Raw genomic sequence first — 27,168 nt, 5'->3', positions numbered from 1 at the left:
ATGTGGCATAACATCTACAGTGTATGAGCATTGAACTTGGTGATAAGTTTCCAGAGTAGCTTTGTAAACTAAGTCAAATTGCAGAATTGTTTTGTAAGGATGATATTCTAATTTCAAAAGTTATCCCTATTCTAAACAATGACACATTTTTTATTGGTTAGACAAATTACGACTGAAGGGCACACTAAAAATGGGAAGAATATTTTCTTTTCGGAATTTCCACAAATACCTCTGGTGCATGACTGCTGAACACCCTACAGCTAGAACTTAATGTGAATTTCAATAGCTAATCGTTTGGGGGCATCAACTCTAAACTGGGAAAGGAAAGTAGGCTCAAGCCTAGCCTTGTATGCAAATAAAACTACCTTCGCTTCCTGCAATCAGCAATCGGGGGTAAAGTGCAGCACGAGTCCAATGTCGCAGGCTCGCAGCATTACGCGTCATCATGGATTGCTTGGATGACGGATGACCTTTACTCGCAGGTGAGTGGCAGCGGACACCCTGGACAATAATGGCGCTGGTAAAGAGGAGCGAAGAGAGGAACAGGCAGCGCCCGAGGTTGTGCATGAGGGAGAGATTGGCCGTGGAGAGTGGCCGGCTGGTTGCAATGGCGACTGGCGAGGCGAGGGGCAGCCGGGTAGGCGTCGCATCCGGCGGCAGGGAGAGGCATCTTGTTCCGTGTGCCGTTGGCATTTGGCGAGGCTTGTCGAATTCTCTGGAGAGAGGACGGAGAGCAGTTTGTGCATGTAACGGTGCGAGATGGAGATATATTATGATCCAATGGCTGAGAAATTGAGATGACATGGATGAATCAGATGCTAGATTGTGTGGTGCTGATTTCGTTCTTTAGAGATTGCAGTTGAGTGTGAGTTAAATTTTTGTAGTTATTCCATGCGTCAACTCCTTTATACGAATCGAGGATGAAACGTATGCTTGACATGAATTCACGTACATGGCAGCATTGCTTTCCTATGCATTGCAAGGTAAACATGGTAGAAAAGAATTTTTTTCTTGGCATGCACGCCTCCATTTCTGGTGCACGAGGACTTCGAACAATTTCTTGCACGCCTTTCATTGTATTGCACGCACGTATATCTAGCTTTTTGCATACGGATGGCTGCGCAGTGTGCAGACAGCAGGGCGCCGGTGGATGGGTAGACCATCGCGGATTTATCACCAGCTAGAACTCTAAACACATAGCTATATATCTAGGGTAAATTTTGAACTTTAAGCGTTGGTATATTCTGGAACGGAAGCAGTACAGAAAAATAACTTACACTATAAATATTAAAAATCATATGTTAGCACTAAAACACAAGTATGTTGATAAGCTACAATCTAATGCATAGTGTACACATTTTATATTTTCATGTGCACCTTTTATACTGTTTTTTTTTTTGAAGTAATGTGTGCACCTTTTGTAGATAAGCTTCATGGATACAAAAGTTTTTTTTTTGCGGGTATGGATACAAAAGTTTACAAATGGACAAGCACAGTTTGTTGGCTAATTAGTTGAGGACTAGTACAAGCATAGCTAACACACACAAAACAAAAATTTGAAACAGCTTTATCCCATGTATATCCCATATCCAATAATACCCCCATTGGATGTAGCTGAAATTTCTGTTTACCTTTCCTTTCATCTGGACATATTATCACATTGCAAGTGAAGGTTATTTTATATTTTTTTGTTACTCGTAGTTTTCTCCACATCAACCTCACAGATCTAGGTTGAATAGAAAGTACAAATACATGTTGGTAGCCATGGTATCTAGCACAAAGTCAGTGCGATTTTGTTCTCCAATTATTTAAACCTAGAAACACACGGAGATTGTTAGGCTGCATTTGGCCGGCGGGGCTTCACTTGGCTCCGGCTCCTGCACTGTATTCCCTAGGCAAAAATGAGCGGAGCCGGAGCTTTTTTTTTTTACCGCTACAGGGTGAAACAGTACAGCACTCAGTGCAGAGCTGAAGCCACTGCAGGAGGAGCCGTGCCAAAGAGGCTCTTAGTTTGATACTTTGAACTGACCTTGGCTTACTACTAACACGTGTTAAAGTGTTTAAAGGAAAACAAAACATACATATAGCGTCACGATAAAACTCATAATAACTTTGTAGCACCTAACTCTTAACTTTCTGTTAGCCTTTTTCGTTCCCTTCTCAAACAAAATTACTTGTCCTCTTTGCCGTGGTCACATAGAACGTGGCTACTTGGTTCACATTGGGTGCAAGGTTCATGCACTTTTGCCTCTCCAGAAATTTCCGAAAACCCAACCTTGCAGTAGATAAATAGGGGGGAGAGAACACCCTTCAAACCCACACACCCGAACTTAACTCCTCATGGGCGCATAGCAGTAGGCAAATCCATGTCACTGGGTCCTTCCCTTGCCAATTCTTTGTTTCCTTAAAATTCACTTCAGCTAGAAAATCATCAGGGATTCCATCAACATGGATCATGTCATCTCAATGGAGGAGATCCTTGACCCCTTTTGGGATCTACCACCACCGGAGAAATCTCTGGTGACCGGCGACGGCGTCATAGATGGCGTTGTTACTAATGGTGATGGCGGGTGTGGCAACACGGTCGATCAGAGCTCCTCAGAGTGGAGCTTTGAGAGGTTACTAGAAGAGGAGCTTCTAGCTGATGCATCAGCAGTGGAGAACTCTAGCAGTGGCTCAGCCCTTCATGCTGAACCAGTGGTGGAGGTGGACCATGCAGTGATGGCGCCTATGGAGATTAGCGGATTAGGCAACGCCATGGAGTACAACACCATCCTGAAGCGGAAGTTGGAGGAGGACCTCGCCACCGTTGCCATGTGGAGGGTATATCTCTGTTGCCTATCTTTTTCCCATGTTTCTGATCTGTATATTTATACACTATATTGTTGTGGGTGCTTAGCTAGGGCTGCAATTGAAAGCAATCTTGGTTAGTTATTACAAATATGTTTACATAATTGTGCTCTTGTGAAGTAGTACAAATCACATCTAAAGCATGTAAACACATTTTAAAGCAATGTGGATAGATAATTTGTGATATGGAGATAGTATTACAATTTACTGGGATCTATGATCTGTTGGAGTTGTGCCATGGCTACACAAACAAATAGACATTAGTTTCATCATAATAAGGTCATTGTGCTCGTTTAAAATTTTGTACGGTGCTAATGGCACGAGTGGTAAGTGATATCTTTGGTACACTCCATTCTTACTCATTTTGCACCTTGACTAGATACTATCTATGAAGTTTTTGGTTGCAAAATATTAAAACAGGGAAACATTATTGTGACTTATTATCAATAAGGTAAAAGCTGTGATCAAATTAGGATGTGGTAAACCAAATTAGCATCTCCTTTTGCAGTAAGTCTAAAGTATTCTATAAAGTCCATGAGGAATTTACGAGAGGAAATAATAATGGCATTTTATTCACTAACTGCTAGTACCAACAAAACAATCCATTTACATGTAAAAAGTTTTATTTCATTAGAAATAGTTGACATGTATTTGTTTCATCATATAGTTCTTTTAGAGGTTTCCACTCTGCTGTTTTAACTTCAAATTTTGGCATGCCCATTCAGGCTTCTAGTGTTGTACCTCCAGCACGTTCTCAAGGTTCAACCAATTACATTGGAGGTACTATACTGTGCCCTGTTAAGGTCACTATTATATATTGGGAAGTACTACTATGACTGAATAAACCAAAGTTGATTCTGTACTTTTCGCCTCTTGGCGCTCATTCCAGGTAACAGGAATCCTGTGGAGAACAAGTCCACCAGTGGTGAAGAAGGCCCAATAAATCGTGTTCAAAATGCATATATTCGTGCAAGGTTTGCTGCTACTTGCTCTTCCTCAAGGGAGCCTTCACCATCAGATGAAGATGATATGGATGGAGAAGTAGAGATACTGGGATTTAAGTTGCCTACTGAAGAGAAAGTGAGGAAAAGGTAACACTTACATCATATATATGTTTTCACCCATATCCTTTTGAAAAGCAGCACAATGCTGTGGAAGTTCAAAATACTCTGGAAATTATTTTCTAACTTCTGAACTTATGTTGTTACCAAATTTTTAGAAAGGAATCCAATCGAGAATCAGCCAGGCGCTCAAGATATAGAAAGGCAGCTCACTTGAAGGACATGGAGGACCAGGTGCGGTTTCGCAAAGTTGTTTCATCCGATCTCATGCTCAAAAAATTTATATTAGGAATGTGAAAAGCAGTGGGCATGAATGGTGCCAGATGATTACAGGTTGCACACTTAAGAGTTGAAAACTCTTCTTTGCTGAGGCGCCTTGCTGCTTTGAACCAGAAGTATACTGATGCCACTGTTGACAATAGGGTGCTGAAGGCTGACATGGAGACCCTAAGAGCTAAGGTATGATGTTTGCTCTAACACGTCCAATGCATTGAATTCTCAAGTGCGTTCTTGCAAATCATGTAGTTTATGTATAGAGGGACTCATGTATATTCTATAGAAGTATTGGGAGAATAAGATTTTTGCCATTGTAACATATCAACATACCAAATTTTCTCGTCATGATTCCTAGAAGGACAATAATCTAGTACCGGGAAATGGCACATGTAAATTTTGATTCATTCATAGGATAAAAATTGCTTGTGCCATCTATCACAACATGCATCATTAGACACACTAGAGAATTCCCTAATCCCTATTGCAAGAACCAGGCGGTGCAGTTACTAACTTACTATACATAGTATGTCCTTATTGTAAAGCAGTATAACTAACTGATTGAATAATGCTAATTATGTGGATAGCTAGTTCACACAATCTGTAATTCTATTGCAGGTGAAGATGGCAGAGGATGCCCTGAAGAGGGTCACAGGGGGGATGAGCTCATCACAACCCTCCATGCCCCTTCAGGTGCCGGCTAGCACTGACGCTTCAGGCCCTATCCTTGACAACATCATTGACTACCTGATGAGCTCAACAGATGCCACGGCTGACAACAACTTCGTGCCGAGGACGACGGCCCCTGCGCCATTGCAAGCTGAGAACCCAACCAGCAATGGAACTTCCAACAGCGTGATGCTGAACCAGATTGCGGCGCATCACGCGGTAGCCGTCGAGCTTCTCCATAACAGGTTGGGTGCCATGCCGACCTCCTCCGACAGTACATCGCCAGAATCTGTGCCGTCTGGTGTGGACGAGTCCATGAGCATGGATGCTAGTATGCATTAGGCACTACTACCTCTCTCTAATGAGAACTGAAATAAGCTGAACGGTGTTGTGTCATCGTCGTCGTTGTCGTCTTTGTCTGGACCTCTGGTTTTTATGCGTCCTGGAGTCGTTGGTAACACCTTCTGAATAAGGCACAAGGTTTGCCTGCATTGACTTTGAAGCGACAGCAATAATGAGCATTTTGATCGCTCCTAGTTCTCAAGACCTTAATACAAGTGTTATTTTGATATATCCATCTTTGTGCAAGACTTTGTGTGAATTGTTTAAAGATAGTTTAGATGTTACATTTAAACGATCATAACAAACAACCTTTTAATATATAAACTCTACATGAAAATTTGATATAGGTTATCCATTTCTCAAACCGGGAAAGAAACCCATATTAGCTTTATTAAGGCGATACGATGATATGCGATCTGTCACCGTTCGAACTTGAGAGCATGTTTATTTGAGCTTCTTGACAGCTTTTTCAACATGAAAAACCAGAAACTCAAACAAATAAACAACGAATTTCTCGTGCAGCTTCTGAAAAGCCAGAAGTTCAGAAAAGTTGAATTTATATGAAAAACTCATAAAAACCAAGTTTTTCGTAATATTTTAAGCTCAGAAAGCTAAACACATCTTTAAAAAGCTATCTTTGGATTTCATAACCAATAAGATAGCGTAGCTAAAAAGCTGCAGCTCAAACAAGCCTTGAGTCTGCTATAAACCTTTATTATGGAGGACTTGAAAATGACCGCCCTCTATATTCGTCGTTGAATATCGGTTCACTAGAATCAGCACCCTCCACGTGGCAAGGAAACTAGACCTTAAATTTATTAGTGGGCCGGCGAAACCCACCTAGAAGCCAGTGGGCCGCATGCGTGGGCACTGTGCGACAGGCCCGCATGCACCCTCGCGTGGTGTGACCCTAAGTATTTGCGTGGAATTCGAGGGCTGCTCGAGATAGCCCCGCGCGACTGGGTGCCGTCCCATCACAAAGGGGATTAAAGATTTTAATGGGCCGCTAGTTTTTCTCGGGCCGTGGCTCTCAGCTCCCATGATTACAACAAATATGTTCCACAAGAATAAATTATTTTTTTAAATAGAAAAGTTCCATCGGAAGAAAAAATAAAATTTATTGAGTTGGATTCAATCTTACCATTAGAATGAAAAAATGTTCCACTGGAACAAATTGTTACATTAGGAATAAAAAAGTTCCACGGGAACAAAAAAATAAAATTTGTTCAGTTGGACTTAATCTTATCGTTGGAATGAAAAAAATGTTGCACTGGAACAAATTGTTCCATTGGAATAAAAAATTTCTATTAGAACAAAAATTAAAATTTATTCAGTTGGGTACAATCTTACCATTGGAATTAAAAAAAATCACTGGAACAAATTATTCCATTGGAACCAATGAAAAAAATGTTCAGGAGGGAATAGAAAAGGAAAAAAGAAAAAAAATAGCAAAGCTAGGCCTCAATCACAAGTGGGCTGACAAAAAACAAAAACTAAGTGGGCCGCGCGCGCGACCTGGAGTATTTGCGCGGTATTCCGCTAAGAACAATGGGAAAGCATTTGTTTGAGATAGCATATGGGCTAAACGGCTAGCCCAAACCCGTCCAGGAAGAGAAAGACACACTCGCGGTTTTTTTTCTTATTAAAAATAAATTTAAAATTATGTCCATTTAGAAAATTCAAAAATACGCTGCCACGTCTGGGTCGACGGGGCTCGACTGCCCGCAATCCGAGCTCTGAAAAAAAAAGACCGGGTCGTTCCGTCCGCCGGCCCCCTGTCGAGGGGGCGACAGGGCTGAGCTCGTGAGGCCGAGGGGGCGGCGGGAGAGACAGGAGTGAGGAGGAGGAGGGGGGTCGCCGTGCCGGCGCCGGCGCGGAGCATGTCGTCGCTGGGGACGTCCAAGGGGTCCTGGAGATCGCTAAGTTCGGCGTCTACGTCGCCGTGCCCGTCGCGCTCACCTACCTCGTCGCCACCGACTCCAAGACGCTCAAGAAGCTCATGGCCTCGTACGTGCCTTCTCGCTCTCTTTCTCCCTGAATCCTCGCGAGGAGGCGTCTGGCCATTTAGCTGGTCGGATTGGTGCTGCTGCTGCTGCTGCTCGTGTGATTGTTCTCCTGGATAAGGACTTGGACTTGGAGTCGATAGGGGACCTGCGGCTCGGCTGCGCCTGTGGCGCGCATTTGGGGATGCTAGCGCTAGCGCTAGGGTTTATGTTCTGGATGCTGAATTTCGGAACCATTTTCAGCCAGGAGCCCAACTTTGAAATGGTTCTGAACCACGACCTGATGTGCTGCTCGCGTTGATCGAGAGTGGGATGAACTTAAGATGACGCTGCCCCAATTTGCTACAGATTGAATTGGTAAAAAAAAAAAACAGAACAAACACAATGATGCAGCATGTCACTAGCACTAGGGTAGTCCTAGTAGCCGTACCCCACGTAGCAAACTGCGTTGAGTCTTCACCGCAGTATCCACCCATTGCAGGTGGTGCAGGCGGTGGTGCCGGAGGCGCAGGGCCCTTCTTCTTGTGACAAGGGCAGTTGCAGTAAGGAATAGTGCATGGTTCATCCTGTGAACCGGCTGCATTGCTGGTATCATCAACTTCGTCATCTTTGTTACCCTCGCTCACTTCCTCATAATGGTTCACCTTGCATTCTAGATCAAAGATCTTTATCTGGAGGTACTCGATGAACTCCTGAACAGAATTAATTGGTGCAGGATCTACCCACCTAGTAAAACCACAGTTTTCTGGAGCATCAGAAGACTGCAAAACAAATTTCATGTAAGGTGTCTCATTGAAGATAAAGAAATGAAACAACCGAGTATTACCCATGCGTGTGGACATTTAAAGAAACGCCGACCGCCATCCATTCCGTCGGTGCACATCTGCACTAAGCAGTCCTCACCATGTCTGCATTTTGGCCACGGTTCTCTACGGTTATCGTATTATCGAAGAGGAGTTTCATTGGTAAATTCACTCTTGTGCTGTGGCGGAAACTCAAACACTGGTTCCGGAAAGGAATCAGGTCCAAGAGGCCCCTCCCATATTATGAGGTCTCCCTTTTTTCCCATTTTCCTTTCCCAAAACCATAGTAATTCTTCCCGCTAGACCCACCTCCAGACATTGGGTATACAATGAGGTTTGGTGTTTGAGTTGTGCTGTGAGTTCACAAACTTGGGAGTATTTATAGGCGCACAAAGGTCTGATACCCAGAGTGTGGAGTGTAAATGCACCTAAAAAACCTATATGACAACACAATGAAGAGTCTAGCTGACCTAACACTGAAAATGCTAGATTCAATTCTCGAAATGACTACTCGATGCATCTATGTGCATGCAGACTCACATCACTGCATTGCTACCGCTCGGTCGATCGCGCCTAGATGCCGCCTTCCCCACTACACGCCACAGACCTTCGCTGTATAATGACAGGTCCGTCGTCCTCGCCAGAGAGATTGCTTTGAAGGTGAGCTGGTGTGGTTGCCGTGTTGTCACATTTTTTTGAAATGGTGGAAGAGAACTGCTATTGGGTTGTCGTCTTTTGTCACGTATGTCTGGGCAAAGAATGCGACATTTGGAAAACCCGTGATCACCGTGCTGAGCAGTGGCAACCTGTGATCTCTTGGGATCTCTCAGCAGCAGACACCGCAGCCCCTTTCGCGTCCTGAGCGACATGTGAGGTCTCCGGATGCTTTTTAGTATTCTAGTGTCATGAAAATGTGTGCTTTTTAGCAGCAGACCCCGATGTATTTCTTAGTTCTTAATTCTTATCGTTATATTAATAAAATGTGTGCTTTTTAGTATTCTAGTGACATGAAAAGCTCCGAAAATATTAAGAACAAGTTCGAAGATTTCATAGACTCCTGGCTACAACTGCAAATTAATGGTAAAGGCTACAACACACAGAGTTAAGCTCTCAACTTAAAACATAAACAACTAATTGCAGTGACATGTGCACGCGACAAGATAATTTCTTGTTGCATCTAAACCTACCATGCCTTATGGAATGTAAAATGCCGAGATTACATGGTACTACTCTACTGAGTGCACCTAGGATATTTGCTCTTCCTAATTGCTTCGGGCCCGGCTTCCTTCGCACGGCGTGCCCTCTCTCGCTTTCTCTACCTGTCAGCTTCACGTTCGGCCGCCGCCTTACGATCCACCTCCTCCATCCTCTTGCGGATCTCTTCTTGCTTTATCTTGCACTTCTCCTCTTGCTGTTTCTCGTGCTTCATTCGGCGCCAACGTTCTGTAGCCCACCTTGCTTTTTGTTCCACAATGTCATTTGCCTGCTGCGACTGCATGGTGTCGAACCACTGCATAAAATCACAAAGAGGTGGAGGAGACTTTGTCCAACACAAATTAGAATCATAACTCAATGTTAGGTCACAGAGAAAAATAGCGTATGTTGTCCTGCTACCTTGGCCCGGTCTTTGCCGTATCGCTTAGGTGGATCATATTCGTAGTTCTCACACATAAAGAACCTCGTGCCGTAGTCATCTCCTAAAACCTCAGATTGCATGAACTTGCATAACGAACCCCAGAAGCACATTGGCACATCAATTCCTTCGCGTACGGTGGCTTTACACTTGCTCCATGGAATGTAGGTTGATCCTGACGAAGACATTGTCGCTATAGTATGGTGCGCCAAATAAAAAACAATGATTTAAGCAATGCACATATCGTATACCAAATCGATGCGTGAAAATATAGGTACTGTCATAATTATATTGTCTTATACTGCAATATCAATAAGGTACTGTCATAATTCTATTCTAATGTATAATTATTTTATTTGAAAAAGTCTGTAATAGTACTCAAATTGTAATACTAAACTAGTGTTTTAAAGCATCAAATCTAATTCAGCTAATCTGCTAATTGAATTAAATTGTTATACAATATCAACGCATTTATACGGAAGTTACCGGTAGATCACAAGTGCGGAATTCGGCAGAGCTTCGCCGCTTCCCTTCTCCTCACCCCTCTCTTTTTTCTGGATTTTTTGTGGATTTTTTGAGGTCAAATGAGGAGGGAATGAGGGGGGAGGCCTTATATAAGGGTGGCCTGACCCGGTCGTCCGCTGGGGGGCGACAGGCCCCCCTGTCGCCCGCAGGATGGGCGACCGGCCCCTTGGTTGCCTGAGGGGTGGGCGACAGGGGCCTGTCGCCCGTGGGGGGGGGGGGGCGACAGGCCCCCTCTTTTTTTTCCTTCAGGGACTTCGTTGCAAATTTGAAGAAAAAAAATTACATTTGAGCTCTGTCGCCCCCATAGAGCGACCGGGGTATATTTTTGAAATTTTCCAAAACGAACATTTATTTTTGAAATTTTAATTTTTTTTAAATATAAAAAAGAAAAAACCGCCAACGATTCTCTGTAGGAAAGAGGCCCAGCCCACAGCACCGCTAGGTAGCATCGCTGCCACGTCTGGGGGTCTACGTGGCTCGACTCCGCCCCGCATGCGAGCTCGAACCCACCCAAATCTAAACCAGACCGGGTCGGTTCGGTTCCGCCGGCCGCCGCCGTCGAGGGGGAGAGACCGAGATTTGAGCTCAGAGTGAGGCCGAGGGGGGCGGCGGGGAGAGGACTAGGAGTGAGGAGGAGGAAGGCGGGGGTCGCCGTCGCCGGCGCCGGCGCGGAGCATGTCGTCGCTGGGGACGTCCAAGGGGGTCCTGGAGATCGCTAAGTTCGGCGTCTACGTCGCCGTGCCCGTCGCGCTCACCTACCTCGTCGCCACCGACTCCAAGACGCTCAAGAAGCTCATGGGCCTCGTACGTGCCTTCTCGCTCTCTTGTCTCCCTGAATCCTCGCGAGGAGGCGTCTGGCCAATTTAGCTGGTCGGATTGGTGCTGCTGCTGCTGCTCGTGTGATTGTTCTCCTGGATAAGGACTTGGACTTGGAGCCGATAGGGGATCTGCGGCTCGGCTGCGCCTGTGGCGCGCATTTGGGGATGCTAGCGCTAGCGCTAGGGTTTATGTTCTGGATGCTGAATTTCGGAACCATTTTCAGCCAGGAGCCCAACTTTGAAATGGTTCTGAACCACGACCTGATGTGCTGCTCGCGTTGATCGAGAGTGGGATGAACTTAAGATGACGCTGCCCCAATTTGCTACAGATTGAATTGGATGCCGATGCAACAACCTTGTTAATCAAAATTTCTAGTATGCACAGTATAAGTGATTTTCTTTGCATTAAGGAGAATTCCCCCCCTGTATGCGCAGTATAAGTGCCTATCGTTGCATTAAGAAGAGAAATTTATAGGTTTTGTTACAGCACTAGGCAGCTGGCTTGCAGCATACTTAGACAAACGCTGCCGCAATAACTCTTTCAGGAAATTATACAGAACAAGCAACAAGTTGTAGTTCAGCCAAATGCCTGCTTGTATCCGTGCAGCAGCTTCTCTTTGCTGGGGAGGTGTGGATGCACATGCACTCATTCACCAAATCACCACTAAGGTTTGAGCCCTCTTTGGCTTGAATCTGGGCGACTTTCTTTTCTTAGTGAAACAACACCGTGTTTCTCCATTTCTCCCTAATATTCTTCTTCTGAATCCTAATAAAAATGTTAAGTGTACTGGTGTGCAAATGGCAGTTTGCTGACTTGCTCAACTCCTAGGGAACATGTCTGATCCTCTATGTACCTCAGTTGATGTTTAGGTTTCTTTTTCATTCTGAAATGAACATTTTCTACAGTTGGTTTATTCATTGATGATTGATCACAAACTTGCCAAAGGCAAACATTAGCCGTGTGTGTTGATATGCCCTACATCTATGTTTCTTTACATGAACACTGAACTATCTTTTTATGCACCCTTTGCAGCGTCCGTATGTGGTTTATCCACCTGAAGGTCCACGCCCACCACCACCTGAAGAACTTCGCGAGAGGGCTCGGGAAATAGCTCGGAAGAGGCAGCAGAGCTGAGTGGATTGGTGACTATGGAACATCACAGATCATAAATCCAGCTCACAGTTATGGTAGAGAATGTCACTCTGATTGTTGAAATGGAACGTGTGTTAGGCCCTGGTCTGTAACATCTTTTTGCTGTTGTTGTCGTAATGACATTCAAGTGGCTGTGGGTGATCTGCTTTGAGCTGTGAGGATTGACTAAATGTAATTCACTGTATTTCTTGTTGGGAGCCAGTTCAAATGGCAGTATGGCACATTTGAGTTCTAGGCTCTCCTTTAAATGGTGCAGAATAAAAGAAAGCCATATTTCGTGCACCAGCATCTCTTTACTCTGAGTTTAATGTTACTATAAAGAATGCAATTCAGCTGGATGAGCACAAGACACCTCTGAGCATATTTACAACCGAAGCTTGCAGGTAGCCTCCAGGATGCTCATTTTTGCTGTCCTATTCATATCCATGTGGACTTCAATGAAATCACGCCCAGACAACAGGTGGAGTATGTACATGCTCTTGTTGTTTGTGTGTAGTTGATGGATTAGTCTGTTCTTTGACGATTGGAGCTTCTGTAAGACCCATTGTACAGAGGCAGCAACGACCGTGCGATCCCTTTCCTTCCACCCAGACAACGCCAATAAATTGCCAAAAACGACAGCACGACAAGGATTGGGATTGCCCATCTGTGCAAGAAGATCAGTGGCATATAAGAGCAAAAACACATCAGAGATTAAGATTACATGGCTATGTATTGTCACAGGGAGGAAGAGTGCATACCTGTCAAGATCAAGAATAGGGCTGTAGACAATGGTTTCCCAGGTAGAGACGACAACGTGCCAGACAGGGTTGTAGTACAGGGACTCCGAGGACCAGAACAGCCTCGTGTACGTCTCCAGGAAGGCAAACATCACCCAGGCAGCAATCTCAAGCAGGAAGAACTTGATCACAAAGCGCCCGACGACAACCATGACCAGGGAGAATATCACCAGCCAGTTGAAGAGCTTGTTGTTGTACTCCTTGATGAAAAGAGCACGTGATCTTGCCAGCATCTGGAAGCGTGCATAGAAGATAGAACTCGATTCAGTTTAAAAATGTCTGATAGCAAATACAGTCAAAAGGTGTTACTTCTGTTTTGTCACTGGGGATTTATATACTATGGTACAGCAAACAGCTCTGTTCATTATCCCTGAAATCCATCACAGTTAATCATGTTCTCATGGAAGTCATCTTAATTTGCATTTTTTAAGTGAAAAGAGATAAACCTTTGACATCCGGCGTTGATAACTTTCCTTGGCTGGTCCTATGCAATCCATTTCAAAACTTTGATTGCAGAGAAGAAATCCTGCATCAAATTTTGCCATGGACGGAAGCTTTAAGACTTGAAGGTGTTCCATTTTATCTTCGCACTCTGAGAATCGTGCTTCGCACAGCTTTGACGACTGATATTCGTTGGCTTGACCAAAGTTTCTGAAGACCTAAAAAGAACACCTGGTTAGGTATTACCAAAGATTTTCTTTTCATATTTCATAGGCTGCAACACACAAAATCAAAAATGACAAAAATACTTCTTCCACCAAAGCCATGCAATCAAATTGTTCGAATTCACCACAAAATAAAAAGCACAAAAACATTACACTGTCATACTTTGTCTGTGGGTCTGAAGGAATAAATAGAAAACCTTGAACTCTAGCAAGGAATAGAAACTTCATGACTGGGACACAATGCAGAACAAGATTTTATGAACTGATAAAATGATGAACAAAATGTCAGGTAACCTTTTTAATCTCTTCATCAAGCTTGGAGGTGGATTGAGCAGCATGATGTTTACCGAAATGCTGCTTGTCGAAGAGGCTTCTAGCTTCATCTTTTGCCAGGTCATGAAACTGCTGAAGTTTATCTACTGATACTGGCAGACCTGCTCTGCCCATTCTTTCATTATACAACTTCAAGCAACGTTCAACAATGGCCTTATTGAAAACTTCAACAAGTGATCCAGTTGATGGAATTTCACCTTTATTCAAAGCCTCAACTATCTAAAACAAAGGCAATAGCTTTGAATATTTTGCAAGGATATATTGAGATACTCTATGTAAGTAATGAACTTTCAAAGAAGTATTACCTGCCCTAGGAAGGATACAAACTCCTTCCCATTTAGAGTTCTACCTTGCACAACTTTTGGTTTTATCATGGATGAAACAATTTGTTTCAGTTGATCTCTCCTTTTTAAGTACAACGGATCAAGTTCTTTGTCGTCAAGATCACATAACTGTGTCCTTTGCAGATGAGGCTGGAAAAGAATTTCATCATCTCAGCTACCCATGGGCGCAAAGAAAAAAAAATCGTAGTGCAGATAGACAAACTGAATTCACATTGGAGTATAGGACAATTTAAAGAATTGTATGTACTGTTCTTATATATGTAGCTTAAAAGAGAAAAGTTAAACAATTAAGTCTTCATCAGGTTCATGTTTTACACTTCTAATAAGCACTGTATAAATTTAATCCACGTAACATAATGTCTTCTGAAGTGAGATTCTTGAGAACCCAAAAATTCACAGCCATCAGTGCTGCTAACAGTATTGCAGGACAAGAAAAATCAAAGGTTGTCTTATGCAACACACCTGTGGCAAGCTAAAAGCTGTACTGTTATCTCCCATAACCGCCAAAGAGTCTCTGATTTGGTTGATCTGATATTAACATGAAAGCCATTTCCTTAAACCAAAATTGCATATTATATCTTCAAGTTAGTAACATATTGGCTCAAATAACTGTTACCTCATCAATAGATTTGTCTCCTGTAGCAATACACAAAAGGGTAAGTTGATTTCAATACCTTATGGGTGCTTCTATAGAAGAGCAAAACAATACAAAATATTAGTTTGTACGATAACTTGAACTAACCATTGTTGTTAGGCACCCGTTGCAGTGCTTCATCAACCATCTGCTGAACAGATTTTCCTTCTGCATCATTGAAGTTAGTGACATCAAAGGAAGTTTAAGAAGTTTTAATGTAAGAGCATATATCTACAACACATGCTAATGACTAATGCAACACCTACCTTACGAAAATGCAGGTACCTAGAGAGAGCATCAACCAATTAATGTGATGGTATGGGCTTTACAAACCCCATGACAAAATTATCTCAATGCAGCTGGTAAGTGTCATGGTTCATTAACTATGTATTTACCATGTGTTTTCTAATCACATCAATGGTATGTATTCAGCAAAAAAAAAAAAAAAGGTAACAAAGTGTTCAAACTTAGACTATCTGGGTGAGGGGTGGTTGCCTGAAGGAACTAATTTATATGGATATTTTTCGTAGAAGTGAAAAGAATCAGTAACTAATTTGAAGAGTTGGCATCATGTATCTACACAAAAACTGTTTAGGTAAATCAACCCTAAAGTGGTGCTTGAATTGATAGGAGATCAGAAAACTATTCCCTAGAATCTCAATTCTGATGATCTGATTCATAACTTATTATCTATTTCTATACACTCTACAGTCTACACAAGCCAAAATAAATATGGCACCATCCAAACAAAAAATAGTGATAAGCAAAACTGGAAGCAACTTACGGAGGAAATCCCTCTGGATTAGCCACAGAAGTTTTGCTGGCTCAAAAGCGACATCTTGCCCCTGAAGAGACAAACATATGATTTTGTTATTGTTTTCCACTTCATAACTCTGAGACTTAATAAGTTAACGAAGTATTACCTTGACTCTGGTTTCCACAAGTCCGAGGGGCGAAATTGGAAATAAGTTAGAATACAGGGTAATTATTAACTGGAAAGCTCCAAATCAGACTAGAATCAAGCAAACCTTCCATAGAATTCTTCAGCAATTTCAACAGCAAATGAAAGCCTAGATATATCAGCTTCACGAATCTGTCATCAAAAGGTGTAAATTAACTCATATCAAATCAAAGAGTGGAGATGAAAGCTCAGTCCTGGAGGCATCATGGGAGAGAAACTCACTGTCTCAGGAAGATTGTAGATCAGAACAGAACTTAAAACAGTTGCCAGAGCAAATATCCTGCCACAAGCAAAAAATTTAACGCATTTGTTGCCACATACAAACAAGAAAATGACAATACAGAACTAGCATGGCTTATTTGTAGCAACCAACCTATCATCATATACATTTGATTTTCCAACACTCTCAAATCCTTCAGTGTCCAGGTATAGGACAGAAACTATGGAGCCATCAATATCCACCTCAACGGGGGTACCCCAAACCCATATACCTGCAACATGTGGTTCAGTGTGTTCATATCCTCTGACAAAAATATAATGAGAACATTATATTGCTTTTAATTAGCAAGTCATCTTACCTTTTGTTTTGGTATCCCGCATATGTCCAACTCCAAAACCTGAGCAGGAAATTTATCACTCCAGTCCAAATTCCAAATACTTAATTTTCTGAAGTATGATGTAGAGCTCAAGCTCAGTATACCTTTGTCACATGATAGGGAGAGAAGCTGGTTGAGAAGAAAAGATTTGCCAGATCGATATGGACCAATGACCTGATTTTTTCAACAACAGACAGAAAACTTAGTAAAGGCAGCATGTTTGTGTTTCTTATGATAAAATTAATATCCAGTATCTATATAAACTAATAAGTCATTCAAATATTAAAGTTCGAGCATACAGAGACAGCAGCTATTGGAGTTTTGATCCTCTGAATGGCCTCCAAACCTTCTTTTGCAAGACGGAGTTTCGTGTGTCCGTAATCTGGTTCGACTATTGGAAAGCTGCAAAACTATCTCTAATCAAAAGTCTGAAAAACTATCTCTGATATTTCCATCCCAAATGATTCATATATTAAGTTATACTGGAATTAAATGGGACACATGATTCACTCCCATCCAGTCAGAAAAACATTTGTTAGTTTAGCTTTACCATCCATCCAAACAGCAAAATGCCTCATTCCGTTAGATTACAGTTAGTGGATAAGATCAGATGGCCAAGTGTTCAATTTAATAATTACCATCCATTCACATACAGAACAACAGCGTTTGTACGCTTGATTAGTTGATTAGTCCTGTACCAAGCAAGTAATATCACACAAAGTAGTACTACCTACTCCACGTTTCACGACTATACAGTATACCCACTTGGTTTCGCCCCCATGCGTTAGCAAGAACCTACTCCCCTTCCACAACTCAGCTTCGCACATAACTACATTTCACACAAAAAAGGCCAGAACAAGCCGCCCATTAAAGCATTTCTATTGCTCAACCAAAGCAGCAGAAATTGGAACATTTTTTAAGTTGCACGAAATGGCCGATATGAAACGGATGCGGGGATGATCGATTCGCCACTGACATTTGGGCTTCTTCAAAGCTAAAACGTGACCTGAATGGCTGAATGAAACAATGCTGTCATCTGAACCCGATGCTACAATCTAACGCCGTATGAAGAATCCGACGCGAAACCCTGACGCTTAAACGCAGGAAATGGGAAATCGGGAATCGTCAACGAAACCTTTCCAACTTACACTTAGAATTGCAGCCTCATTAAGTTTTTATTTAAACAAAATTCCAACTTACGCGCGCTCGAGGCCGCCGGCATCGGCATCCCCTGCCGCGGCGGCCGCAAGAAACCACAGCACCGCCGCCAACACCGCCGGGGCACGCGCCCGCCGCCGCATCGCCGCCAAGCCACCTTCCGCCCGCAGGAGGCGCGACCAGACCTCGAAACCCAAGCGCGATCACCCTCAAACGGCTAGCGGTTTCTCTCCTCTGGACCTGGGAGCAGACTTGGACGCGGAGGAGGGAAAGGGAGAGGCCCCGCGCCAGCACCGGGTACAGGCTGATAAAGGGAGGGGCTCGGGTTGGGCTCCGTGACCTCGCCCCCCGCAGGGGCGGTGGCTTTTGCTTGGCGAGCGGGAGGAAGAAGACGTCGCGGCGAGGCGAGGTGGCTGCGGCGTCGGCGGGCGGAAGCGGAAGCGGAAGCGGGAGAGGAAGAGGCGATCGGAGGGGAAGTTTCGATTCGTTCGTAAATTAATCGTTCATCAAATGGGGATTAGTTCATACACTTGCTTCGGTTTAGAATCTTAATCGAGGAAGCGTTAATGCCCACGTGTCAGCACGGCGGGCCACCCTCCCAGCCAGCTCGGACGCCGGAAGAGCGGGCCCGGGCCCAGCGTGTCAGCGGGATGAAGGGAGAGCTGGAAGGCGTGGGCTGGGCTGCGATTTGGGTCCTCAGATTATCATTTGGGCCAAGTTTACGAGCCCAAGGCGGAGAGAGGCCCAGCCCAAACGAAACAGCAGCAAAGTCCGGATCCTCCCAAGTAGTTCAGTTGATCACGAATCATGCATTTTACTTTCAAGTTTTGAAAGAAATGCATTGAACTTTCAAGTTTCCCGCTGCCAAGCATCATCAGCAGAGGCATAGGTTTTGGACATTTCGTGACTGGTTCAATTCAACCAGATGGTAGTCGTAGATGCTCTGCTGCTGCACGTTTGACAGTAACTTTGCGTCTTCAGATTCAGTGTCATGATTTTTCTAGAAAGAAGAATTCAGAGTCATTCTTCAGAGTTCAGATTGAGTCCATGTCTTCAGATTCAGATTTTTTTTTGTGAAAAGATTGCGGGAGCACCGCTGTCATGTAAGGAGCAGCAGGCAGGTTCTTACTCCTCGACATACTGCTTCAGATTTCAGGAACGAGTTTATTGTCAAAGCTTACGCCTCTTTCTTTCTTTTGTATGCATTGCGATTTGAACATGATCGCCTCACAACTTAAATCAGCAACACTTTCTTTGGCAGATCTGCGTATCAGGTATTCGAATTCAAATTTTGAACACGACCAGAAAGACAGTCAAAGTGGGTTCTTTTCCTCCAACCTCAAAACGGAAGTGGTTTGCTCGGTTTGGCCTCAGAATTGCAGAATGGCAGCATGGCTCGTGACGAGCCAATCAGCCCCGAAAGATGGTGTTCTTTTATGCGAAGTTTCTCATCACCGGCCATCAAACAAACTCACTTCTCCGAACCAACCCAGTCTCAATCTCAATAAAAAAATAACAGCGAAAAACCTAATAAAACGAACATCACTGATGAAAAGATGCACCGTGTAAAAACTTTAAACCAGAGAGCTGGAGCGTATCAAGGGGGACATCAGAATTGCAGAGGTGACAGCATGGCACGAGCCAATCAGCCCCGAAAGATGGTGTGTTTTGGTTGCGTTTTTCATCAGAGTCCACCCAGCTCGCACTCAGAGTAGATCAATCCCGGGAAACAGAGAAAAATTTCGAGACAAAAGGAGGGCAACAAAATAAAGCCAAGAAACGAACGACAATGCTTTACGATAGAGAAACAAATAAAGCGCCGGCGAGGCCCTCGCGCTGCTCCGCGGGATGGCGCGCCACGGCGGCGTGCTGTAACCGGCGAGGCGCCAGAGGGCATGAGAACGCCGACACGGTGGCTGCCGAGGACGACGCCGGGAGGCCATGCTATATATGCAGGCGGCACCGGCGAGCTAGCCGGCCGGCCGGCCGGCCATCAGAGGGCCGCGAGAGGCGGCGTGCGGCGGCGCATGGCCGGCCGCCCAGAGACTGCTGAGGGAGAAACACACATGAGTTGGTGGGATTAGGGATTTCAGCCCCTCGGCGATTTATAGACTCCCAAAACTGATGCTCCACCGTCGGATTCAATCCAACGGCTCAGATCAGTCCAGCCGGGGGGTGGCGCCGGATGGGCCGGATCGGCGGCCCAGCCATTGGCTGCTGGGCCCCGAGCCCAGGCGGGGGAAGGGAGGAAGGGGGCGCGGTCGGGCCGGATGGCCGGCCCTACCGTCGGTTTTTGGACTTTTAGCCCAACTCAGTTTAGGCCCCTCACTTTCTTCATTGTATTCATTTCCAAGTTAAATTTTTCAGTGTATTTAGCTTCTGAATTCATATGAGTACTAAATGAACTTTATTTTGAGCATATTTATACTGAAAATTATAAGGAATTATGAGTTATCATTCTGAGTAAATGAAACCAGTGTGAATTTTATTCCAAATTGTTTTGGTTTATTTTGAGCATTCATTTAATTTCCAACCAACGTCGTTATTAAATAAATGCCATGAATTGCTTAGTTTAAATTTAAGTTTATTTTGCTTCTGCCCAACTTTGATGTAAAAATTAAGTTTCCACTTCTTTCATCATGCTAAGTTACTTTGTTTCTGCCCGAACGAAACAGCAGGAAGTCCGGATCCTCGCGGGTCACGACCTGAACGCCGTCGTTTGCATTTCACTTTCAGTTTCCTGCTGCCAAGCATCACCAGCAGGAGGCATAAGTTTTCGAAATTTTGTGACTGATTCAATCCAACCGGATGTATTTGGAACTTTGTGTCTTCAGATTCAGTGTCATGTTTTTTTTAAAGAAAAATTCAGAGTCATTCTTCATGTTCAAGAGTCTATGTTGTGTCTTCAGATTCAGATTTCATGGCAGAGTTTCTTGTAAATGCGACATACCTCTTGTGGGCTGTGGCATGGCGTCACCGCGAGTGGCATGGTTTCTTTTGTAAGCATTGTGATTTTCAAGTGGAAAATCACCAACCCTTTTCTTGAGCTGATCTGCTGCATAATAGTGTCTTTGAATTTAAATTTTGAACTCGATTTGAAAAACAATCAAAGTTTGTTCTTTTATTCCAACCTCAAAGTGGTTTTCTCGGATTGGCCTCAGAATTACAGAATGTCAGCATGGCTGGTGACGAGCCAATCAGCCCCGAAAGATGGTGTTCTTTTATGCGAAGTTCCTCATCACCGGCCATAAAAAACTCACTTCTCCAATCCAACCAAGTCTCATCTCAATAAAAGAAAGGCAGCAGAAAAACAAATACAACGAACATCACTGATGACAATATGCATCGTGCAAAATCATTGAACCAGAGAGCTGGGGCGTGTCAAGCCGGGACATCAGAATTGCAGAGTTGGCAGCATGGCAAGCCAATCAGCCCAGAAAGATGGTGTGTTTTGGTTGCATTTTTCATCACAGTCCAGCCAGTTAGCACTCGAAGATCGATCCCAGCAAGCGAAACAAAGAAGAAACAAACATAGAAGAAAATCCAGGACAAAAAGAAGGGCAGCAATATAAGAACCCAGGAAACAAACCACAATGCTTCAAGATCAAATCCAATCGAGAGAAACAAATAGGGCGCCATAACAAGAGCGCTGAATCGAGAGAAATCAAATCCAATTTAGTCCTTGAACTCTTCCTCTCGGATTCAATTTCGTCTTAGGGTTTTGCTACCCATGTTAAAAGTCCATATTGCCCTTGCCCTTAATCGCCACTTTTCTTTGACACACGAGACATTGATCTCAGAATTTGAGGAAGGCATGGTGCGCAGTGAGGTGCCATGGTGGCAATGGCGTCACATAAGAAAGTGTGACGTAAGACGTTGGTGCGGGTGCCTGCCCGCGCTGGATGGGAGAGCCCCCGACCCCGCGGCCCGCGGCCAGCTCCACCGCCGGCGCCGGCGCGACGTCATGGCCGGAGCTGCTCGCGCCGTTCGACCTCTCCCGCCTCCGCGCCACGCTCTCCTCCCGCCCGCTCACCCCGCGCCACTTCGCCCGCCTCCTCGCGCTCCCGCTCTCCCCGGCCACCTCCCTGCTCCTCCTCGACTGGTACGCGTCCTCCCACCCCGCGCTCTCGCCCTCCTCCCTCCCGCTCCGCCCCGTCCTCGCCGCCGCCGACCCGGGCCGCGCGCTCGCGCTCCTCGACTCCCTTCCCCCCTCCCGCCTGCCCCCGCTCCGCGAGTCGCTCCTCATCCCGCTCCTCCGCTCCCTGCCCCCCGGCCGCGCGCTCCACCTGCTCGACCAAATGCCCCGCCGCTTCGCCGTCGCCCCGTCCTTCCGCTCCTACAACGTCGTGCTCTCCACGCTCGCGCGGGCCGACTGCCACGCCGACGCGCTAGCGCTGTACCGCCGGATGCTCAGGGACGGCGTGCCGCCCACCACCTTCACCTTCGGGGTCGCCGCGCGCGCGCTCTGCCGCCTCGGACGCGCCGACGAGGCCCTCGGGCTGCTCCGCGGGATGGCGTGCCACGGCTGCGTGCCCGACGCCGTGCTGTACCAGACGGTCATCCACGCGCTGTGCGACCAGGGAGGGGTTGCCGAGGCCGCCACGCTCCTCGACGAGATGTTCCTGATGGGTTGTCCAGCGGACGTGAACACCTTCGACGATGTCGTGCGCGGGCTGTGCGGGCTTGGACGGGTGCGCGACGCAGCCAGGCTGGTGGACAGGATGATGACGAAGGGGTGCACGCCGAGCGTTCTGACGTACGGGTTCCTCCTGGAGGGGCTGTGCAGAGCAAGACAGGCGAATGAGGCGTTGGCAATGCTGTGGGGGGTGCCAGAGGTGAACGCCGTGTTGTTCAACACGGTGATTGGTGGGTGCTTGGCTGAGGGGAAGCTGGCTAAGGCGACAGAACTGTATGAGATAATGGGTTCCAAAGGCTGCCCGCCAGATGTGCACACATACAATATATTGATACATGGTCTTTGCAAGCTTGGGAGGATTGGTTCGGCTGTGCGGATTCTTGGTGAGATGGAGGAGAAGGGTTGTGCACCAAATGTCGTGACCTACACAACCTTGCTGCATTCGTTTTGCAGGAATGGCATGTGGGATGACACAAGAGCAATGCTGGACCAGATGTCGGTGAAGGGCTTGATTATGAATTCCCAAGGATACAATGGAATGATATATGCGATATGCAAGGATGGCAGGTTTGATGATGCAATGAGGCTCGTCCAAGAGATGAAGAGTCAGGGGTGCAAGCCTGATATTTGCACGTACAATACAATAATTCATCATTTGTGCAACAATGACAGGATGGAGGAGGCGGAACATCTTTTTGGAAACTTACTTGAAGAGGGTGTTGTCGCCAATGGAATAACTTATAACACTCTCATTCATGCACTTCTGCGTAATGGAAGGTGGCAGCAGGGCCTAAGGCTTGCTAATGAAATGGTACTTCATGGCTGCTCACTAGATGTTATTAGCTACAATGGGCTGATAAAAGCCCTCTGCAAAGAGGGGAATGTTGATCGGAGTATGGGGTTGCTTCAGGAAATGATGGAAAAGGGAATTAAGCCAAATAATTTCTCATACAACATCCTGATCAGTGAGCTCTGCAAAGCAAGGAAGGTAGGTGATGCACTAGAGCTCTCAAAGGAGATGTTGAATCAGGGACTCACTCCTGATATTGTGACTTACAATACCCTCATAAATGGATTGTGCAAAATGGGATGGACACATGCTGCTTTAAATCTCCTAGAGAAGCTACCCAACGAAAATGTGCATCCTGATATTATCACATATAATATTCTAATTAGTTGGCACTGCAAAGTCAGATTGATTGATGATGCGGCTATGCTTCTAAACAAAGCAGTAAGTGGAGGGATAGTTCCTAATGAGCGAACTTGGGGAATGATGGTGCAAAATTTGGTCAGGCATCCAGCCAATCTCGAGGGCTATTAGAAGGTTTTATTGTATATGCTGTATGTTGTAGTGGCTGTCATGGTTTTGGCACTATGTGAAGCTTGATATGTTTTGAAGATCAAAATGAAGCGCATCTTGCCTTCCAGCACACCGTTCGTCATGCATGTTGATCTGGTACATATTTCTTCTCCAGTTACAACTTGTACCATCAATGCTCCTAATGAGCGAACTTGGGAATGTTACATATTTCTTTCCCACCTGTATGCCTTGTGAGACTAATAAAAAAAAATTTGTAATATTTTGAGCTGTACTCACAAATAAATTACAAAGGTAATAACTTTTTATAAATTGTGCCTGTCCCATTGCAATTTGCAAAATTACCCCTGCTTCTAACTTTTTCATTGGTAGAAGAATTGGTTATTCCTTTGAAATCTTGACTCTACCCTGTTCTTGTGATCACTAGAAATTAGGAAATCTGTTATAAGCATTCATGAACTGTATGTGTATACCTTTTTCATTGCCATGATCATGTGGAAAATAAGGATACGTACTCAACTGAAACAATGGACATCTTCATTCAAGTAATAACATAATATAAAAAAGGAAGAAGTGTATTGTTCATCCCTTAAATATTGCAAAAGTGTGATATTCATCCTTTATGTTTTAGTTGGTGCAAATCAATCCTTTGACTGACTAAACCAGTGCACTAATCATCCCACCTCAACTTAACACTGGCTTAGTGACACCTCACAATCATTTAGACTAGACCATATAATCATCTGACTAATCACTCTGTTGCAATGTGGGCTGAGTAAAAGAAATATAAATCCCATAAAAATTCCAAGAAATTATCTAATTTTGAAATCCTATAAAATTTAAAATATAGGAAAAACATTTAGAATTGAAACTTAATACGGTATGCCATGCCTAGGAAATATGCATGGACAACTAAGCTGTGATGATTAAGGTATGGACAACAACGAGGAAAGAAGAATTTTTTCAAGAAAATTAACGCAACTGATTTGTGTCAGACTGTTACATCGATTGATTAGACCTAGCATATGGCATGGATAATAAACAATGATTAGTTAGATGATTAACACGGCTTAGATCGTTATCAGATCACACTAAATCATTGTTAAACTGTGGTAGGGATGATTAGTGCACCAATTTAGTTAGTTAAGGGGTTGATTTGCACCAATTAAAATATAAAGGATGAAAGACACAGTTTTGCAATACTTAGGGGCTGAAAATACACTTTTTCCTAGAAAAAAAACTCGACCATGTGGGGAACATGTGCCCCTGGGTTTACCTTAAGAGATGGGAGTACTGAACCCTCTAGGGAGGTAGTCACAAGCTGCGGGGACCTGAGTTTGAGCTCGGGTGGGCAAGCTTTCAACTTGGGGGCTGTACCAACTGAGCTATCACTTTTTTTCTTCGTACTTATGCAAAATAATTGGCTAAATGCATGAAATATATCACAGCTGACATACAACACTTGAACTTTGCAGGACTGTTGCAGTTCTCATAGAATACTGGTTAAGCGTGGCAGCAAACATACTAGCCAGTTCTTTGAGATAGTTCGGCCATAATGTTGGCTGAAAAATGCCTGAATGGGAAAGGAAGGGAAAATTTCCAGTAGCGGAGTGACCATATTTGGAATGGACCTTTCTACCTGTCCTTTGCACATCCTATCTGCAGTATTGAACCACCCCAAGGTACAGAAGGCCTGGGCATTCGGTACTAACCGAACCGATCGGTTCGGTTCCTCGGTTCCTACACAAGTTCGGTTCTTCAAAACTAGGGACCGATCGGTTCTTTTCAGAAGTAGGAACCGAGACAATTCGGTTTCGGTTAATTCGGTTCCGTTCCGGTTATAACCGAACTAACCGAATCTCATCTCCACCGTTCGCCTCCTCTGCCCTCTGCTCGGACGGAAGGCGCCGCTCGTCGGGGTGGCCGCCGCCGCGCACGCACCGCTCGTCGGGGTGGCTGCCGCCGCGCGCGGGCCTCCGGGTGGCCGCCGCCACCCTAACCAGTTGGGGTCGGGGGCGCGAATAGCCTGGGCGGCGGCGGCGAGCGACGAGAGCTGGCCGATGGGGCGGATGGCGCGGGGCGACGGCGGCCGGCGGGCGCTGGGCGGCGCTGGGGTCGGGGGAGCAGGCCCTCGGGCGCGGATTACCTGGCCTGGCCGGGGACGACGTGGCGCTCGCCGGGGGCGCCCATGACGCTTGGCGGCGGCGTCTGGCGAGCGTTGGGCGGCGGCGGGTCGGGGGCGCGGGCGGAGTAGGAGCTGGTGATGGCGCTGGGAGGCAGGCCGGCAGCGCCCCCGCGACACAGGGACAGGGCGCGGGCGGGCGCCGAGCTGGTGGAGGCCGGCGCTGGCGGCTGGGAGCCTGGGACTGGAGCTGCGGGGGACGGGGGTTCACCCACCTGTAGGGTTTGCTAACTGGGCTGGTGTCTCTAGTTGGGCCGGTGCTCAATACATTGGGCTTAATGAATTTGTGGGCTCAATGTATATTATTTCGGTTCCCCGGTTTAACCGAGAACCGAACTGAAGTAACCGGGTAATTTCGGTTCCTGAGAAATAGGAACCGAACAGGAACCGAATTTTCTCGGTTCCGGTTCTTTCGGTTCCGGTTCTCGGTTATTTCCGTTCGGTTCTCGGTTTTCGGTTTATTCTGCCCAGGGCTACAGAACTCTGAGTAGGCAAGTAAAATATCTAGGTAGGCATACTTTCTTACATCACCTTTTTTTGGGAGTATGGAAACAGGTGCACATTGCACGGTGTGTGGGAAAGACCTCCCGCTAATAACCTCCCCCAGACCCCGCGCAGTGCGGGAGCCTACGGCACTGGGTACGTCCTTTTTTTATGGAAACAGGTGCACCCCAGATTCGATTTCCAGATGTTTTCATGAAGTTTGCCCCAACTTGTTCACAGTTTGTTCTTCAGAATATAACTAATTTATTTGAGGTGCCCAAGAGTAATTGGGAACAGTCTGGCTTGATGGAATCTTTCTGTTGTGGAGTAGCAGATGCACTGTAGGTTTCATTTAAACTTTTGGGCATAGCCAGTCTATCATTGTATCTGTGGGCTTTTACTGGGTTCTCCATTAATGAGTTGAGTATAATTGACTTGGTAAATTAGAGATAAAGTTACTATGATTTTTTCCCCAAAGGTAGGGATTTATCTGGTATATTCCATTATGGGCATTATTATAGTCGTACGGATTTTCCAATGACAGGGAATCTGGTTTGGTGCAGAATCAATACCTTGATACTTTAAATAAAGAAACTGTGCTACGGTACTTACTTTATGTGGGAGCTGTAAAACTAATGCATTTATTTTTACTTTAAGCCGTAGTAGCTGCATTCGGGAGGGGACCAATATAGAGATGAAACACCACAACTTGGATCTTGAACATGAAATACTTTGGTACGGAGACCAAATTAGTAAATTTAAGCTTTTAATGTATTTTACATGTACTGTCTAACTAATCAGCCATACCGAGACATAAAATGGAAGAAGGGCGCATAGCCCGGTATGGCCTCCATGAGTCTCTGCCCCTGCTCCTGGGTGGTGGCTGCATAATTGTCAATCTGGGGCCTGGATTAGTTAAATGATTCTCATGAAAATAGCATGCTTGCAT

At 45.2% G+C, this 27,168-nt stretch overlaps 4 protein-coding genes and 4 non-coding genes across 11 annotated transcripts; 3 read left to right on the top strand and 5 right to left on the bottom strand.

The window, feature by feature from the left end:
* The first annotated feature begins 2,448 nt into the window (after nucleotides 1-2,448).
* Nucleotides 2,449-5,372, top strand: LOC120695872 (regulatory protein opaque-2-like). Its single transcript, XM_039979087.1, has 6 exons — nucleotides 2,449-2,823; nucleotides 3,576-3,630; nucleotides 3,740-3,941; nucleotides 4,070-4,145; nucleotides 4,245-4,370; nucleotides 4,803-5,372. The coding sequence occupies exons 1-6, from the start codon at nucleotides 2,449-2,451 to the stop codon at nucleotides 5,193-5,195; spliced, it is 1,227 nt and encodes a 408-aa protein (XP_039835021.1). The 3' UTR covers nucleotides 5,196-5,372.
* A 5,313-nt stretch (nucleotides 5,373-10,685) lies between these two features.
* On the top strand, nucleotides 10,686-12,415 carry LOC120664054. The gene is made up of 2 exons (XM_039943032.1): nucleotides 10,686-10,963; nucleotides 12,011-12,415. The coding sequence occupies exons 1-2, from the start codon at nucleotides 10,835-10,837 to the stop codon at nucleotides 12,110-12,112; spliced, it is 231 nt and encodes a 76-aa protein (XP_039798966.1). The 5' UTR covers nucleotides 10,686-10,834; the 3' UTR covers nucleotides 12,113-12,415.
* On the bottom strand, nucleotides 12,297-19,669 carry LOC120664032 (guanylate-binding protein 4-like). 4 transcript variants are annotated; one of them, XM_039942997.1, is made up of 18 exons: nucleotides 18,730-19,658; nucleotides 17,643-18,600; nucleotides 16,742-16,844; nucleotides 16,547-16,616; nucleotides 16,425-16,463; nucleotides 16,220-16,337; nucleotides 16,069-16,126; nucleotides 15,914-15,978; nucleotides 15,809-15,830; nucleotides 15,670-15,730; nucleotides 14,994-15,053; nucleotides 14,868-14,887; nucleotides 14,714-14,779; nucleotides 14,213-14,380; nucleotides 13,869-14,126; nucleotides 13,356-13,568; nucleotides 12,871-13,142; nucleotides 12,297-12,776 (listed from the first exon to the last, which is right to left on the bottom strand). In XM_039942997.1, the coding sequence occupies exons 2-18, from the start codon at nucleotides 17,741-17,743 to the stop codon at nucleotides 12,635-12,637; spliced, it is 1,836 nt and encodes a 611-aa protein (XP_039798931.1). In that variant the 5' UTR covers nucleotides 17,744-18,600; nucleotides 18,730-19,658; the 3' UTR covers nucleotides 12,297-12,634. The 4 variants fall into 4 exon arrangements, with proteins under 4 accessions (XP_039798931.1, XP_039798938.1, XP_039798945.1 ...); XM_039943004.1 differs by having other exon boundaries at nucleotides 17,643-18,863; nucleotides 18,939-19,658; XM_039943011.1 differs by having other exon boundaries at nucleotides 15,809-15,815; nucleotides 17,643-19,669.
* LOC120696399 lies at nucleotides 18,966-19,061 on the bottom strand. The gene has a single exon (XR_005684172.1). It is a non-coding gene; the product is annotated as a small nucleolar RNA SNORD96 family (small nucleolar RNA).
* LOC120696401 lies at nucleotides 19,205-19,293 on the bottom strand. Its single transcript, XR_005684174.1, has one exon. It is a non-coding gene; the product is annotated as a small nucleolar RNA SNORD96 family (small nucleolar RNA).
* Nucleotides 19,670-20,752: 1,083 nt separating the features above from the next.
* LOC120696400 lies at nucleotides 20,753-20,848 on the bottom strand. The gene has a single exon (XR_005684173.1). It is a non-coding gene; the product is annotated as a small nucleolar RNA SNORD96 family (small nucleolar RNA).
* Nucleotides 20,849-20,989: 141 nt separating this feature from the next.
* LOC120696404 lies at nucleotides 20,990-21,076 on the bottom strand. Its single transcript, XR_005684175.1, has one exon. It is a non-coding gene; the product is annotated as a small nucleolar RNA SNORD96 family (small nucleolar RNA).
* A 355-nt stretch (nucleotides 21,077-21,431) lies between these two features.
* On the top strand, nucleotides 21,432-26,374 carry LOC120664022 (pentatricopeptide repeat-containing protein At5g64320, mitochondrial-like). Its single transcript, XM_039942986.1, has 3 exons — nucleotides 21,432-23,692; nucleotides 25,030-25,236; nucleotides 26,292-26,374. Exon 1 carries the CDS (start codon nucleotides 21,503-21,505, stop codon nucleotides 23,555-23,557), a length of 2,055 nt encoding a protein of 684 aa, XP_039798920.1. The 5' UTR covers nucleotides 21,432-21,502; the 3' UTR covers nucleotides 23,558-23,692; nucleotides 25,030-25,236; nucleotides 26,292-26,374.
* The last annotated feature ends 794 nt before the right edge of the window (nucleotides 26,375-27,168 follow it).

Source organism: Panicum virgatum, chromosome 2K, assembly GCF_016808335.1.
Source record: "Panicum virgatum strain AP13 chromosome 2K, P.virgatum_v5, whole genome shotgun sequence".
Classification (NCBI taxonomy): Eukaryota; Viridiplantae; Streptophyta; class Magnoliopsida; order Poales; family Poaceae; genus Panicum; species Panicum virgatum.
The sequence above is the reverse complement of the archived record's forward strand: the minus strand, read 5'-3'. Positions and strand labels throughout refer to the sequence as shown.

Excerpts from the sequence above, each read along its gene's own strand:
- LOC120695872 (XM_039979087.1), top strand. The coding sequence starts at position 2,449 with ATGGATCATGTCATCTCAATGGAGGAGATCCTTGACCCCTTTTGGGAT. Across the intron at positions 2,824-3,575 it reads CCACCGTTGCCATGTGGAGG|GCTTCTAGTGTTGTACCTCC; the intron begins GTATATCTCTGT and ends ATGCCCATTCAG. Across the intron at positions 3,631-3,739 it reads TTCAACCAATTACATTGGAG|GTAACAGGAATCCTGTGGAG; the intron begins GTACTATACTGT and ends CGCTCATTCCAG.
- LOC120664054 (XM_039943032.1), top strand. The coding sequence starts at position 10,835 with ATGTCGTCGCTGGGGACGTCCAAGGGGGTCCTGGAGATCGCTAAGTTC. Across the intron at positions 10,964-12,010 it reads TCAAGAAGCTCATGGGCCTC|CGTCCGTATGTGGTTTATCC; the intron begins GTACGTGCCTTC and ends CACCCTTTGCAG.
- LOC120664032 (XM_039942997.1), bottom strand. The coding sequence starts at position 17,743 with ATGCGGCGGCGGGCGCGTGCCCCGGCGGTGTTGGCGGCGGTGCTGTGG. Across the intron at positions 15,731-15,808 it reads TTGTGGAAACCAGAGTCAAG|GGGCAAGATGTCGCTTTTGA; the intron begins GTAATACTTCGT and ends TTGTCTCTTCAG. Across the intron at positions 13,569-13,868 it reads TTGATGAAGAGATTAAAAAG|GTCTTCAGAAACTTTGGTCA; the intron begins GTTACCTGACAT and ends TGTTCTTTTTAG.
- LOC120664022 (XM_039942986.1), top strand. The coding sequence starts at position 21,503 with ATGGGAGAGCCCCCGACCCCGCGGCCCGCGGCCAGCTCCACCGCCGGC.